Here is a 16443-nt window from a genome sequence, read left to right on the forward strand (position 1 = left end):
CATCATCTCCGCCACGCTTTCATCATCTCCTCATCCATCCAGCCCTTTTCATTTGCCTTAATATCATATGTCATCAGAGCGATGTGTCTGTCTCGCTGTCAGCTCCCAGATCAGCTTCTCTGATTGGTTGATGCGGCGCTTCCAGCAGCAAAACTTCAATTTTTCCATCTCGAGCTGCAGCAGCGCGTTGGTGGCGCGTCAGATAAACGCTCCCGACGCGCTGCGCCTGCTGCTCAAAATGCGCTGCGGGACCTTTTGCTGCGTCTATACGCACGCCAACCATTGACTTTGCATGTAAACTCGCTGCTTCTGCTGCGCCTGCTGCGTCCGGTTCACACCGATGTTGAGCAGTTGAATAACAGCAACCACAGTGTTAATTTGTTTCACCATGTTTTTCACATCAGCTGTGAGATGGGCACGCACGGAGTCACAGAATAACAGCAATAGTGATGAGTGGAAAAAAACCACCTGGTCTCCTTACATTCATCTCCCTCAGCCACTCTTTCATCATCTCCTCAATGAGGTGGTCTCAAAAGTCCGCAGTTACAACACACATAGGGCGCACCGCACCAAAGGGCGCACCGCACATTTTGAGGGGAAAAAAAGACGTTTATGTGCGCCTTATAGTCGTGAAAATACGGTAACTTGTTACAGGTACATGTATACCATATATTTGTAACAGCTATATTTCATTCCAATTAAATTCAGTTTATTTATATAGAGCTAATTCACAACACATGTCATCTCAAGGCACTTTACAGTTCACCAGATCATACAGTCAAATTGATTCAACATTTTCTATCTAAGGAAAACAAGTTGATTACATTGACTCACTGACTCGAAGGCAATCCCTCACACTAAGCATGCCTGTTGTGACAGTGGAGAGAAAAAAACCCCTTTTACAGGAAGAAACCTCCAGCAGAACCAGGCTCAGTGTGAACAGCCATCTGCCGAGGCCGACTGGGATTCAAGGAGACAGAAGCAGAGATACAAAAAGCAACTGTAAAAGGCGGGCCCCATCCAGGAAACACACAGCCAGGCAGACAGGGTTAGGGTTAGCCAACTCCCATGACAGAAGAGGAAGAGAGCTCATCCAGCCAGTCACAGTCAGAGAAACAGGACAACACTGGAAAAACAGGCCGATCTCCAACATCTATAAACAAAGGTGTTGATGGCAGCAGCACAGCTGATATTTTTCTCCAGGATGGTGTCAAAGCCAAAGAGGAACAGACGCGGCAAAGCTACTATGAGAAAAAACAGAGAGAGTATACCATTAGAGAGTGAACTAACAGATTCTGCAGAGTGGGAGAGTAGACATAGGATGAAGCAGAATGATGCAATAGGGGTCCCTATGTGAAGTCCTCCAGAAGTCTAAGCCTATAGCAGCATAACTATAGAGATAGCCTAGGATAACCTGAGCCACTCTAACTATAAGCTTTATCAAAAAGGAAAGTTTTAAGCCTACACTTAAAAGTAGACAGGGTGTCTGCCTCACAGACTAAAAGTGGTAGTTGGTTCCACAGGAGAGAAGCCTGATAACTAAAATATCTGCCTCCCATTCTACTTTTAGAAATTCCAGGAACCACTAGTAAACCAACAGATTGAGAGCGAAGTGCTCTGTTAGGAACATAAGGAACAATCATATCTCTGATATAAAATGGAGCTTGGCCATTTAAGGCTCTACATGTGAGAAGAAGGATTTTAAATTCTATTCTTGTTTTAACAGGAAGCCAATGAGGAGAAGCTAGGATAGGATCTGAGAGATGTGATCTCTCTTTGTAATTTTCACAAAACTCTGGCTGCAGCTTTTTTGGATCAGCTGAAGGCTTTTAACTACAAAGTTAGCACACAGCTTCAGTTGTTTCAGCTAGTAACCACTGATCAGGCCCGAAATCTAGGTGTAGTGCTGGATTCAGACTTGAACCTCCAAAAGCATTTAAAGACAATTACAAGGTCGGCTTTCTATCGCCTGAAGAACATTTCCAGGATTAAAGGACTGTCTCAGCATGATCTGGAAAAAACTAACACACTATCCATGTGTTTATTTTAAGTCAAATTGATTACTGCAACAGTGTTTTCACAGGTCTGTCTAAAAAGGGGATCAAACATCTGCAGCTGATCCAGAACGCTGCTGCCCGTGTCCTCACTAAGACTAAGAAAGTAGAGCACATCACCCCAGTTCTAAAGTCCTTACACTGGCTCCCTGTATCTCAGAGAATAGACTTTAAAATACTTCTGTTAGTCTATAAATCTCTGAATGGCTTAGCACCTAAATACATCACAGACTTGCTATCAGTGTATCAACCCTCCAGACCACTCAGGTCGTCTGGCTCCAGCTTGCTCTGCATAGTTAGAACCAGAACTAAACATGGAGAAGCAGCATTTAGTTCCTATGCTCCACTTATCTGGAACAAACTTCCAGAAAAGTGTAAAAGTGTAGAAAGCCTGAGTTCCTTTAAATCAAGACTAAAAACACGATTGCCTTCGACTGTTCTAGTTAAACAGTTCAACTGAAACATCATTAGTTCAACTTTTTTATTTTCTTTAGTCCAACTGTTTTTAATGTTCTTTTTTGTTACTGCATTTTAATTTTTTTTTTACCTACTTGCTTTGATTCAGTTTTTTTTCCTATATTTTAATCATGTAAAGCACTTTGCATTGTCTTTGTACTGAATTGTGCTATACAAATAAATTTGCCTTGCCTTACAGTTTGTGGACTTCCTGAGAGTAAATAATTACTATAGTCCAGCCTTGAAGTAACATGTGCATGGACGATTTCTCAGCATCATGCTGACTAATGCTGGTGTATCAGATAAACAAGTAATAAGAACTGGGCGGAGTTAAGCAGGTGTGTGAAATGAGTGATCAGACCAGGCATCAGAGCTGAGATCAAGACACTGACCCTAAACAGAGAGACAGAAGAAAATAGCCAGTAAATCATTAAGACAGATACAGTGAGAAAAGAGGAAAAAGGAAGAGATGCTACGAGAGATCAAAAGAGAAAAGGAAACTTTTTAAAAACAGGGGAAATATGGGGTAGCAGAAGATTCAGAGGAGAAATAGAGACAGGGGCATAGGCAGACAGTGTGATTTTGAAGCAAGTATATGTAGCGAAAGGAGGAAGGCCATTAATATTTTGTACAGTCTACACAAATCCTTTCACAACCTTAAATGCACCACAAAGCAACAAAGAAAAGCAGCACTAACAGAAAGGCAGTGAAATGGAGCACGTCCAATAACCCTCTATGAGCTGATGTGTGTGTGCAATCTGAGAGGACAGGGAAGAAAACCATAGTTTCAAGACAAAAGACAAGTGTATTAGGTAAAGGTAGACATAAAAAACCTTAATTTTGATGTGTCTCATTAAGAGTGATAGAGAGCCGAGACCATCTCTATTGAGCCTGCAAAAGTACAATGACTTTGTTTAAGTAAAGCTGCAGCTGATAAGTCTGCCGCAATCTGCCAAGCTTTATAACATGCAGGATTTTGTGCCAAAGAGATGCTCATAACTCCAGCACAAGCTGTATTAATGTCATTGTTGCATAGACTAATTCAGGACGGAGAGGTGAATAATGCTTTAGGGCTTTTATTTCTTACTTTTTTTTTTTAAAAACAAGACACTGAAAAAAGGAAACAGCAAAATCTAAAAAAAAAAAAAAAAAGCGAAAACTTTTGTGTGTGAACTATGATTAATAAATCAAAATGTTGAATAGATTCAGAAAACAATTTAGACCCTATGAATGAGCAGTTAATAATAAACAAATAAGCCAACTTTGATATTTGTGTAAAAAAAAAAAAAATGTGACCAAGGTATGGATAAAAACAGTTATTTTCAAAAGATTTCAGTCTTTCAAAAAGAAAGACTTAAAGACTAAAATGTCGGTGATGTAACAGGGGCAACTCCCGTCTAAAATGACACCACTCCGACAGTTAATTTAAGGAAGTGGCTCTTATTCAACTATCTGTTGTTAGTGGCTAACGGCCGTGTAAAGCTAGACACACCGGTTCTCAGCTGAAAGCTATGTTAGGTAGCAAGCAAATCCCTCTGGAGAAATCATGCTTGCTGGACCAAGTCAGACTACCTTTCCTACGATTCAGGAGCTGATTGTAGTGACTGAAGGAACAGCTGGGCCAAATTGATGTTTGCCAAGGAGCCGCTAGAAACCGCTGACCTGTGCCACACTGGTCCTGCCACAACAGTTGTACCGCCTGCCTGACCTGGCGCCTCTTTGAGCTAACTGCTGACGCTAAAGAGAGATGTCCCATAAGGCTACTGAGATTTATAAATTAGGCCCTGCAAGTTGTCTCATTATTGCATCAAATTACTCGAAAGCTCTTGGAGAGCTGCTGTTGGACGAATGTACTGGACCGAAGAAGGGGTTTGAGCTGACCGAACCAGGCCAGAAAGTTTCTTCTACTCCTTAGAGCCAAAACAGTAACATCCACCCTTCCCTCTCTTCATTTGATGCATAATAAGAATAATACCTATGTGAACTTCTTAGATATGTGTGCATGTATTTGTGTTTTATCTGAAAAGCTTTCAGATCGTACTGCTGATAGTTTAAGAGTTTTGAATACTAATGTTCACCTAGCCGACTGAACAACAAAGTGGTACCATCTCAGACATCCCAAGTCTACTGGAAGTTCCGGAAGTCTACCTGATATCGATAGTTGTTCACGGATGACTGCAAGTCGGATAAATTATCCCCGATTTTAGACTCTGCGAGGTGTTTTTTTTTTTTATTGTGAGTGAGAGCGAGCAGGCAGTACAATAATTCATGCATCACATGCTGATTAGAACTACTGCGATTGCGCAGACAACAAGAGAGTGCGGGGTGTGAGAAGGAGGTTGCTGGTGAAACCTGTGCACCGTATCTGTCCAAAGCGATGCTCTGTTCAACCAGCATTCCAGGCGACTGGTTGATCAGAGAGCTGATTGGATCAGTCTGATAATGTCTCTGGGTTACTCTCTGGCAGTCACCTAGTTACCACTCAAAGCTGTGCATCCTGTGAAACGGAAGAGGTTGAATCCTCGAGTAAAAAACTAAAATATAGGACTAATTTTACAGCAGAATAGACTAAAGTATATCCATGTCTAGTGAAGGGGAGGAACAGTGGCGGATCTAGACCAAATGTACCAGGGGGCCAGGAGGGGGGCGGCGTGTTTTCATGGGGGAACAGAAAAACGTGAAATAAAAAACAGGGCAAGGGATTCAAATATATTAAGAGAGCTGCATGAAGTGAAATTTCTTTTCAATTAGGTTCACTAAAGATTCTATTTCTTATGAGGTCAATATACATTTATAATTTAGAAATTTTACACATTGTTGACTTAATTTGAGTTAAAACTACTGTCTTCTATAAAATTTTTATTAGAACTCAAGAAAAACTGTTATTACTGTTATGTAATTCATCTGTAAAAATTTTAGCATTTTTTCTTTATTTGTTGTGAAAATAAAAAAATTATCATTTAGCAGCTGAAAACTGGGATCCTATCTCAATACCACTGAAGTTATCACCTTATTGTTTTTTAATAATTAGTAAAACAGAATTTGTAAAGAAAAAGAATGAAGTAGATCCAAATGACCTATCAGTAACCATGTCTGTTCCAGAGCATATTATCAATAGAATTTCTTGTAAGTATTATGTAGGTATTATTATGTGTAAGTATATGGGGCCATAACAGGGGCCAGGACATGATCTATAGGGGCACCGACCCCCGTTGGCCCCTGTCAAGAACCGGCCATGGTGAGGAATGAGAACACCGTGGCGAGGTTCACTGTATGCTGAAGTCCCATGAAAAAAAGAAAGCAGAACTGATGTTCAAGATTGAAAGTTTTGAAAGTATTAAAAATAAGATCAATACTGTTCTGTTTTGTGTCTGTTGTCCCCAGGGGGTGGGGCGTTTTTTTTTTTTTTTATGGGGGGGTGGGGTTGTGACAGGGGTATAGCCATCTCCCTGAAATGAGTTTCTGGAACTTGGGATGTCTACCATCTGTTTCTGGAGCGACTGCTACAGTTGACTGGCTAGTATTATTAGCTCCCAGCTAACTCATGTCTGGCCAAATTGTAACACCCAAGTTTTGAGCCTAACATTCATTTGCATCGGCTGGACCTGCCCAAGCCGGACATCCTGGGTCCAGCTAAGCTAACCCATTCTCTTTCAGCTTCATCACAGTTTAGTGCATTCCTGAGTCAATCATTTCCCCCAAATAACTGAGTGAAACTTCACTTTTGACTGCACTTTATCTTTGCTACAAGGTTTATTCACATTTATCTGCTGCTAATTTAAAAGATAACTTAAATGCATTAAGCCTTTAAACTTGTCCAACCTTTTATGTAAATACTAAGAACCCTGGTAAGCAAATTAAAGTCATAATCATTCAACTATGGTAATGATAAATAATTTTACCCTTGATTTGAATGACCTATCAATCAACTTTAATGTCAAGTTCTAGTTATTTTATATACTCATAATCTTCTGGTAAACTTCCAAAACACTCAATCATTTATTCATGCATTTCATTTTGTATGATATTGTTTCTTCTCTATCAAATATCAAAAGCCTACTACATTAAAAGTTAGTTGAATGTTAGTCATATCAAAACCTAGAAAGGTTACTTTTTTGCAGTCTTGAAAATGTCTGAACTAATCTGAAATATAACCAAGGGCGGAATAATGAACTCTGTTTCTTCTTTGCAGGGAGAAGAGGTCTTGAGGTCTATTAACTCTGACAACAGAAAAATGAATATTAAGAATGATTGATATACAAATATCTGCTTCAAGCTGAACAAAGAAAGATCACCAGAAAGATGTGGGAATCGTTTATTCCAAAATAGAAAGCTCTAAGGCAAAACAGACAAGAGTATGATGAACAAACCGAAATGACAAACCAGCTCTCTCAGACTTAGCCAAGTGTCCAACTAACAAGACTGATATAAACTAAATCACTGCAACTATTGTCCAATGCAATTTTTACCATGAATTTGACAAGAGGCACCTGAATTGTGGAGTAATCTTAACTTGAATAAAACTTGTTTACTGCAAAAGTGTGCGATCCCAGTTCTTTTTAATGGGTACAAACACTGAAAGTCCAATGTCTATGTAATAGAAACAACAAAGAAATAAAAGCTCAATGAATAGAAAATGTCCAATGGTCCTTGTTGGTGCGATCCAGTGTGGATTGGATCGTGTCTATACATGTTTTAGTCTCAGACCGAGTGATTGTGATGTAAGCATAGTGTTCTTGATTGTGCATTTGACAAAGTCATGCCAAGGTTACTACTGTGAAATGACATATGCATAGTATACATGTGGAGCGATTAAAAGAAAAAACATGAGCACAAGTCAAGTTATTATGCAAGATTACTTCTTCAGATAGCTATTAGGCTGCAGCACGCAAACTCTTCAATCTTTTTACAATTCTGTTCTGCAGTTTAGTGTTTTAAATCTATTTTCTCAATAGTAGAAATTGTTTGTGCTTCTTGGCAAGACATTTTCTAGAAAGGATCCCATAAGGCCATGTTACTCTTGAGTTCAAAACCAATTTGAATTGTAATTTTCATCAGCATTCAGTTTCTTTTCTTCATACAGAACCCTAAAAAAAGGGCAGTTGTTTTTCTTTAGGAATTTTTACATAAATATTCCTTACAAAACAAAGAAATAGGAAAAAGAAAAACACTAGTTTTATGTTTGTTTAGAAAAATAAGCATATCTACGATTTTCCTTTCCCAACTCAACCAGGTGAGAGTTAGTGAGGAAGAATGCATACATCTACTTGTAACACAAGCATGCAAAGAATGAATTCAAACCATTACATATACAATTTCTACATATTGGCATCCAAAAAACAAATCAGAATTCAGCTGGAGACAAAGACCAAATTAAACAAAAACCAAAACAAAACACTTAATGAAGTTTACAAACTTGTTTGTGTTTTTAACACACATTTTCTGTTTGATTTAATCTTTTCAGCTTAAATATACAAAAAAAAGTGCACTCGCCTACACAAATAAAATTGTTAAAAAAAACAGTTTCTGAAGTGAAACTCCTGATTACACACATGCAGCACAGATTGGAGGTCAGCTGGAAGAGCACAGGAATGTTCATGGACATACTGTGCTTTTGTGCTCGATGTAAACCCAATGTGTCTGCAAATACACATCCCTTTTGAGTATGTGTAGATCAGTGTGTAAGCATTTACTGCAATGAGTCGCTGTTGTCCAGGCCCAGCCCGGTCATATCAGCATCGTCATCATCTTCCCCACTATCACCCGACTCGTCTTCACTGTGGCCTGCTAACATAACCTGCTGCACTGCGAGTGTGGCTCCATCTGATGTAAGGCTCTGCAGACCCTCCATGTTCATAGTCACCATTGTACCTGAAAAGAAGCATGTAAAAGATTGGCCTTAACTACATCGTGAACAACCGCTTCGGCTCGCAACAAACCCCCTCATCTAACTTGCTGAAAACAAGTAGATGAGCTTTTGTTAAACAACATGGAAGATAGAGAAAATAATGTTGACAAAGGATGAATTTGGGAATGCCCTTAAGATATGCTTACAAGCATATCTGTCAAATGGGATGCAGCAGCTTAAAGAATCTCTTATCTTTATACGGGTCGTCATCAAATTAATCAAATCAAGAGTGTTGTGTGGTACCATTTTGATCTAATGCTTGTCTTAATTTCTGTTTTGTGTCATCCTGTTCCTCTCAGTTATCACTAAACTTAACTGAATTTAAATCCATTTCAAATGGACTCTTAGCTTACCATTCTTACTCTACTTATTGTTTTAAATAATTACAAAAATAATCCTAGTTCACAAGCATCCCTATTGACAAGCTCGCTTAAAATGTTACATTAAGATATATGTTCTCATATGAACTGTATCTGAAGATATTTTCAATTTAAACAAAGTCCAGGGGCACAAGGGGGAGTATTGGCCTAGTGGTTATAGCAGTGCGCTTGTGCTCTGAGAAGGTTGCAAGTACCATGTTCAATACCCACATCCAGCAATCTGGGTTCCCGAGCAAAACCCTTAACCCCACACTGCTCCCCGGGCACCACACAATGGCAGCCCCAAAGGGGAATGCATTAAATGCAGAGAGCTAATTTCCCTATTGTGGGAGAATAAAGGGATATACATTTAAAATGCCACACTACGTTGAAAAAGTCAGCTACAACAACCTCACAACATCCAGAGACTTGAGGTATTTGCCTCTTAAACACAAAATTTACTTTTGAAACCTTCAAAGCCATTATCTTCAGCTTGCACATTTTGCAGTAGAAAAAGAAAATCACTACTTTCTCACAATTTGATCCTTTTTTTAGCTGTTCTATTCTCATAATACATTCCAATTTCATTTTTGCCTCGATATTTCAATCTCTACAGTTGGAATAAAAAGCAAAAAAAAAAAAAAAAGTATTTTACCTGTAGCTGAGTTAAAGCTACCTTTTTCTAAGAACTTCAAATACACTGCCTGGCCAAAAAAAAAGGTCATTCACTCTAATACTTTGTTGGACCGCCTTTAGCTTTGATGAAGGCACGCATTCGCTGTGGTATTGTTTCGATAAGCTTCTGCAATGTCAAAAGATTTATTTCCATCCAGTGTAATTTTTCACCAAGATCTTGCATTGATGATGGTAGAGTCTGACCGCTGCACAAAGCCCTCTCTAGCACATCCCAAAGATTCTCAATGGGGTTGAGGTCTGGGGTCTGTGGTGGCCAATCCATCTGTGAAAAGGACGTGTCATGCTCCCTGAACCAGTCTTTCACAATTTGAGCGTGATGAATCCTGGCATTGTCATCTTGGAATATGCCTGTGTCATTAGGGAAGAAAAAGTCCATTGATGGAATAACCTGGTCATTCAGTATATTCAGGTAGTCAGTTGACCGCATTCTTTGAGCACATACTGTTGCTGAACCTAGACCTGACCAACTGCAGCAACCCCAGATTATAAAACCGCCCCCACAGGCTTGTACAGTAGGCACTAGGCATGGTGGGTACTTCACTTCACTTGCCTCTCTTCTTACCCTGATTCGCCCATCATTCTGGAACAGGGTAAATCTGGATTCATCATAATTGCCCATGCAGTAATTATCCAATAGGAGGCTTGTACCTATTTGCTTAGTTGAATCCAGGTGGCGAATTTTTTTTTGGCCAGGCATGTATATAATTGACAGGACCTTTCCCTAGAACCCGGATTTAAGCAGGAGGCTGCTGCTCTTACCATCAGGCATGGTAACTTGCTGATGAGTCCCCCCTCCAGCAGCAATGGAGTCAGGCCAGAAGCGCTGCAGCGGCCGGTTTTGTGGCGTTTTCTTCTTGGTTTTGGGGGTCTCAGAAGAACTAGCATCCAACATTGGCTGCAAGATCCGTCTCCGTGCATTTATGAACCTAGAAACAGCCAAAGTTTTGGGGGGGTTGTATGATTAGATTTTGCACATATGAAGCAGACATAGCAAAAGTTCAAGACACACCACTTACTTTGTGAGCTACATAGTTGAAGCATATGTTATATGTTATATATGTTATATAAGTACAGGCCATTTACCATTTATGTTCCTCAGGCTAATATACAGTGATTGACACTATCAATGCTACGAGTGGGGCTCCCCTCTTGAAATACCGATTGTGTAACTTGGGAGTTGACGTACTGTCATTAGACAGGTCATGTGACCTGGAAGAAAGTATTGCTTTATGGCCAGCGGCTCTCATACAGCCAAGGAGCTCAGGCTTTTGCTCTAGTATTTTTCTGCTTGCTCAACTACTAGTCATGGCTGAGGCAAGGAAAAAGTTTAAACTTTCTGAGGAGGGTAAAAAGAGAAAGCATGAAGGGGATCGTGTGTGAGGAAAAACAGAGTCCATCTTGGAAAGGAGTTTGTTCGTTGGCGCAGGCTGTAAGAAGAAGCCGGATGTAAAACAGATTCTCTTTTCTGAACTTTATTATTAGATTGGTAAGTTAACACTTTGCTCCTAGTATACAGTCAAATAGCTTTGAATTTTTATAGCTTTAGATTTTTTAATGCTTAGCAGAAGCAAAATACTATCAGAGAAAGCTAGCAGGCTACAAGCACAAGCTAACAACCGCACAGCCTAAATGTGTAAATCTCAGTCATTCCGTGCAAACCACCGATTCACGTTTTGAGCAGCAGGCGCAGCGCGTCGGGAGTGCACCGCCAACGCGCTGCTGCTGCTAGAGATGGAAAAATTGAAGTTTTGGTGCTGGAAGCGCCGCATCAACGAATCAGAGAAGCTGATCTGGAAGCTGGCTGTGAGACGACACATCGCTCTGATGACATATGATATTAAAGCAAATGAAAGGGCTGGATGGATGAGGAGATGATGAAAGCGTGGCTGAGGCAGGTGTATGTGAGGAGACCAGGTGGTTTTTTCCACGCATCACCATCGCTTTTAATATGTGACTCCATGCATGCCCATCTCACAGCTGATGTGAAAAACATGAAAAAAAAAAACGCTGTGCTCGCCGTTATCTCGGGGGTCTGACAAAGGAACTTCCACCGCTCGACATCGGTGTGAACCGGCCGTTCAAAGTAAGGCTGCGAGCGGCGTGGGAGCGATGGATGACCGACGGTGACCACAGTTTCACGATAAGTGGAAGGCAGCGCCGGGCAAGTTACGCCACCATTTGCGGATGGATTGTTGATGCTTGGGCTAACGTGTCTGCTGGCTCTGTTGTTCAAGCTTTCGCAAAAGCAGGCATTATTTCTGAGGAGCCGTCCGGCACGGAAAGTGACTCTGACAGCGAAGAAGGGGAAATTGGCATGTCTGATTTAGCGCAGCTGTTAAATTCAGAAACAGAGGATGATGACTTTGATGGGTTTGATTAATACTTTGTAATAAATACATGAATAAAGCACAATCATACTCAGTTTTGGGCCCACTGTATTTTTAAATACGCAGAAGAGGTATTTAAAGGTAGTAGAGGACATGTACCTGTATATAAAAAACGCGCCCTATAGTCCGGTGCGCCTTATGTGTGTGTTAAATACAGAAATGGCACACATAACTGAGACTGCGCCTTTTAGTACGGTGCACCTTATGGTTGTGAAAATACGGTACTGTGCATATTCCAAATAAATTTATAAATATCAATAATTTTTTTAATTGAGGCAATTAAAATGTGTACTGTGGAAAAAAAAAAAATTCTTCCATGTAGCCAAAAGGCTAATTAGAACAGGAATTATCACAACTTATGTAGAGCATAGTGATTTAGCCATTACATGACGGAGACTAAACTGCCACAGTAGAAATTTTTGAAAGCGATTGTTCATCTTTTAAAAGAGATGCCAGTAGCCTGCCATTTTTTAAAACAAAATAAAAATGTATACATTTCTCTCTTTCAAACCTTGCTTTGCTATTGATTTAAAATATGACACTTTTGGTTTTGTATGCTGTGTTTATGCTGTACATGATATGAATTTTGAGGGAATTCAGATTGATTTAGTTTGTTTCAGAAAAACAATTCAAGAAAAACTTACCAGTTGTTGACTTGGAGGAGAGTCAGATTTGTTTGACTGGCAATGTGTTTCTTTTCATCTTCTGTTGGATAGGGATGCTATATAAGGAAAAATAGAAAATCCATAAATACAAGGTATGACGCATTTATGTATAAAGATTATTTATCTACTCACCCCAATATGTTGAAACAGCCAAGAACGCATGACATTGGTGGCATGTTTGGGAAGAACGCCCCGTTTATTCTTTGTCGAGTTGTCCTCGTGATTAAAGAGGTTCAAATCCTGGTGAAACTGCAGCTGAAGCTAAGCACACAAGCACTTAAGAATTTCAACACATTCTCTATTTTCAAGAAAACAAAAAGAGTACTGAGAGAAACCAAAATACAATAAATATATTAACTGATTATTAACAGAAATATTTGTTATTGCAACTCTGTACTCTCTCCCAATGAAATTGTCCACTGAATTTGACAATTTCCTTAAGAAGCAGTTGGAGTTGGAGTCCGGTGACTATTATGGGTATAAAAGAGTCTTGCTTAGGGACACAGAATAGTACACTGTGTGCAGAATTATTAGGCAAGCTTTATTTTTGAAGATTATTTTTATTATTGGGCCACAATTGTGTTTTCAATCAACCCAAAAGACTCCTTAATATCAAAGTTTCATATTTTTGTTTTTGTTGTAGTCTCTTGTTATTCACACACAATAAATAGTGTTTTTTTTTTTTTTTTAGATTTGGTCATTGTATGAGGATGTCTGTGTGTGTAGGTAAATATTACTGTGCAGAATTTTTAGGCAACGTAATAAAAAACAAATATATATACCCATCTCACTTATTTATTTTCACCAGGTAAACCAATATAACAACTCAAAATTCAGAAATAAACATTTGTGACATTCAAAAAAAAAATATAAAAATCGGTGACCAATATATCCATATCCATATCAATGAAGCTCAAAAGCCTTTCATCCATAGATTCTGTCAGTGTCTTGATCTGTTTGTGATCCACATTTCGTGCAGCAGCCACTACAGCCTCCAAGACACTGTTTAGGGAGGTGGACTATTTTCTCTCCCTGTAGATCCCGTAGATGGAGAATGCGGTTCAGATCAGGTGAACAAGGGGGCCATGGATTTTTTCTCCTTTTAGACTTTTTCTGGCCAACCATGCTGTGGTGTATTTTTATGTGTGTGGTGGAGCATTGTCCTGCAAGAATATCATGTTTTTTCTTGAATGATGGAAACTTCTTGTACCACTGTTTGAAGGTGTCTTCCAGAAACTAGAAGTAGGTCTGGGAGTTGATCTTGACTCCATAAACCCAAAAAGGTCCTACAAGCTCATCATTGATGATACCAGCCCATACCACTACCCCACCTCCACCTTGCTGGTGTCTGAGTCGATAAGGAATTTGCTGCCCTATACTGATCCAGCCTTGTGCCCATCCATGCATCTGGCCCATCAAGATTCACTCTCATTTCATCAGACGAAAACACCTTGGAGAAATCCGTCTTCAGATATTTCTTGGCTCAATCTTGACGTTTTATCTTGTGTGTCTTGTTCAAAGGTGGCCTTTTTCGGATTTCCTTAACTTGGCCAGGTCCTTGAGTATTGAGCACCTTGTGCTTTTTGGCGCTCCAGACATGTTGCAGCTCTGAAATATGGCACAACTGGTGGCTAATTGCTTCCTGGCAGCTTCACGCTTGATCCTTCTCAATTCATGGGGAGTTATTTTGAGTCTTCTTTTTTCAACACGCTTCTTGCGATCCTGTTGGCTATTTGCCATGAACCGCTTGATTGTGCGATGATCCTGCTTCAAAAGCTTGCAGATTTCCAAACTGCTGCACCCCTCTGAAAGACATCTGACAATTTTTGACTTTTCAGAGTCTGTCAAATCTCTTTTCTGACCTATTTTGCCAAAGGAAAGGAAGTTGCCTAATAAATAATCACACCTTATATAGGGTGTTGATGTCATTACGCCATACCCCTTCTCATTACAGAGATGCACACCACCTGATTTACTTAATTAGTAGTTGGCTTTCAAGCCTATACAGCTTGGAGTATGACAACATGTATGAAACGGATGATGTGGTCGAAATACTCATTTGCCTAATAATTCTGCACACAGTGTAATCTGTGGGGATTTGAACCAGGGAACTTGCAACCTTCCAATGATGCAAGTGCGCTACTTTAAATCCAAGGCCTTCATTACTTCTTAGGTAATTAAAAACAAATTAAAAAATAAAATAAAGATTTTCCACATAACAATTTTATCTATGGGAGATAAATGTTATATTTAGACCTAAAAAAAAAAAAAAAAAAAAAAAAAAAAAAAAAAAAAAAAAAAAAAAAATCGGCCACCCTTGGTAACAGAAACTGCCATTTAAAGTTTGCCAGGGATTCAATCTATTGTAGACAAGTTTTTGTCTACTCCATTGCTTTAATAAAAAAAATTAAGGAAGATTATCCTGTTTGAAGAGATGCCGAAGGGTATGTAATATAAACTGATCGAAAATTTATGTATATAAATTTAGGAAAAATATTATGTAAACTTCTTAATCATAAGGCTAACCAGCCAGATTCATCCTGTTTGGAAACACAGTTTTATATAGCAGGTGGGACACACTTGGGCATACATAATCAATAAATCATTTTAAAAAACAATGTACTTTACCCATTATAGCAGCTCAGGGTAACCAAAAAACAGACTAATTATTACAGTAATCCTTTTAGATTCAAAAAACAAATATGAAACAAGGTTCCTTATGATTTACAACGAAGCTTATCGCCTTTCCCTCTTTATGAAATAATCTTGAAATAAAAACCATGCTAAACTTTACAAGGCGGTATCTGAAAATCAACTTTTACTGGCCTCATCCAGTTATAAATCATTCCACAGTCTCTGTTGTAGTAGCATTGTTTTAATATTTGTATATAATGAAATCCTGTTCTGTTTAAAGAGCATGGTCAATCAGTTTGACATTATAGCCTGATGCTGCTTTGTGTTTTAATAACAGCTAGCATGGTTCAGTGGCAGTGACTGCAGCTCTGGTTATTTTACATTTAAAAGCATCTCTTGAATAATATCTCAAGGACTCTTCATAATCTGACCCAGTTAGTGTGGGACATTGTTTTATTTTGTAGGACACCGGGACAATGGTGAAAAATGCAGATCGGGACATTTCATTACAGTATATATTGTAGGATCCTTTCTATATAGTGAGAAAAATAAGTATTTGAACACCCTGCTATTTTGCAAGTTTTCCCACTTTGAAATCATGGAAGGGTGTGAAATTGTCATTGTAGGTGCATGTCCAGTGTGAGAGACATAACAAAAAATGTTTTAAAAAAAAAAATTCAGCCCCCCCCCCCAGATTTTTTAAAACTATTTATTTGTATGATACTGCCAGTGGTGTCAAAAGTAAACACATTTGTTAGCTAAGTAGAAGTATAGATACTGCAGGTTAAAAAAACTCTGGTAAAAGTCGAAGTATCAACTTGACCTATTTATTCAAGTAAAAGTGAAAAAGTATGTGCTCCAAAAACTACTTAAAGTATAAAAATATAAAGTAACCTTTAAAATAAAAAACAGCCAGATGCCACTATATGAATTGAAAATTCTAAAAATTATTTGAGATAGGGCCAAGGATGAGGGAGGTCTTGTTGGTCTCCGTCTCCATCTCCCGATACGCCCTCACCTGTGTCCGACCTTGCAGACATTTCAACATCTTATTCTGAATCTGACATTGTAGCATGGCATAGACAATTCGTGTTTGAAAAACACCCGCTTGCTTCTGGTGATTTTCCTTAGCATCAGCACAGATTCAATGAATAGCTAACCAATGAGTGTTTTCGTTATATGACTCATCCAATTACACTAGTTTTACTAGATGTGGATGGCGCCAATGGTTTGCATTGGATGGCGCACATAACGCGAAATAAATATTTTCAAGCATTAAAGCAG

The 16443-nt window shown here is 39.1% G+C and overlaps 2 protein-coding genes across 3 annotated transcripts in view; one reads left to right on the forward strand and one right to left on the reverse strand.

Moving 5' to 3' along the window:
- tmprss3 (transmembrane protease, serine 3) overlaps positions 1-6837 on the forward strand; it is a 37626-nt gene extending 30789 nt beyond the window's left edge. The window contains exon 13 of the mRNA XM_015398444.1: positions 6703-6837. Within this exon, the coding sequence (XP_015253930.1) occupies positions 6703-6765 (63 nt within the window). The 3' untranslated portion in view covers positions 6766-6837. The remainder of the gene's footprint in view (positions 1-6702) is intronic.
- The window catches only part of pknox1 (PBX/knotted 1 homeobox 1), a 26327-nt gene continuing 16695 nt past the window's right edge, over positions 6812-16443 (reverse strand). For both annotated transcript variants that reach the window (XM_015398446.1, XM_015398447.1), the window contains exons 8-11: positions 12658-12786; positions 12505-12581; positions 10233-10399; positions 6812-8381 (exon numbers count right to left, since the gene is read on the reverse strand). In XM_015398446.1, coding sequence (XP_015253932.1) covers positions 8200-8381; positions 10233-10399; positions 12505-12581; positions 12658-12786 — 555 coding nt within the window. In that variant the 3' untranslated portion in view covers positions 6812-8199. The remainder of the gene's footprint in view (positions 8382-10232; positions 10400-12504; positions 12582-12657; positions 12787-16443) is intronic.

Source organism: Cyprinodon variegatus, unplaced genomic scaffold (assembly GCF_000732505.1).
Source record: "Cyprinodon variegatus isolate N-32 unplaced genomic scaffold, C_variegatus-1.0 Scaffold935, whole genome shotgun sequence".
Lineage (NCBI taxonomy): Eukaryota > Metazoa > Chordata > Actinopteri > Cyprinodontiformes > Cyprinodontidae > Cyprinodon > Cyprinodon variegatus.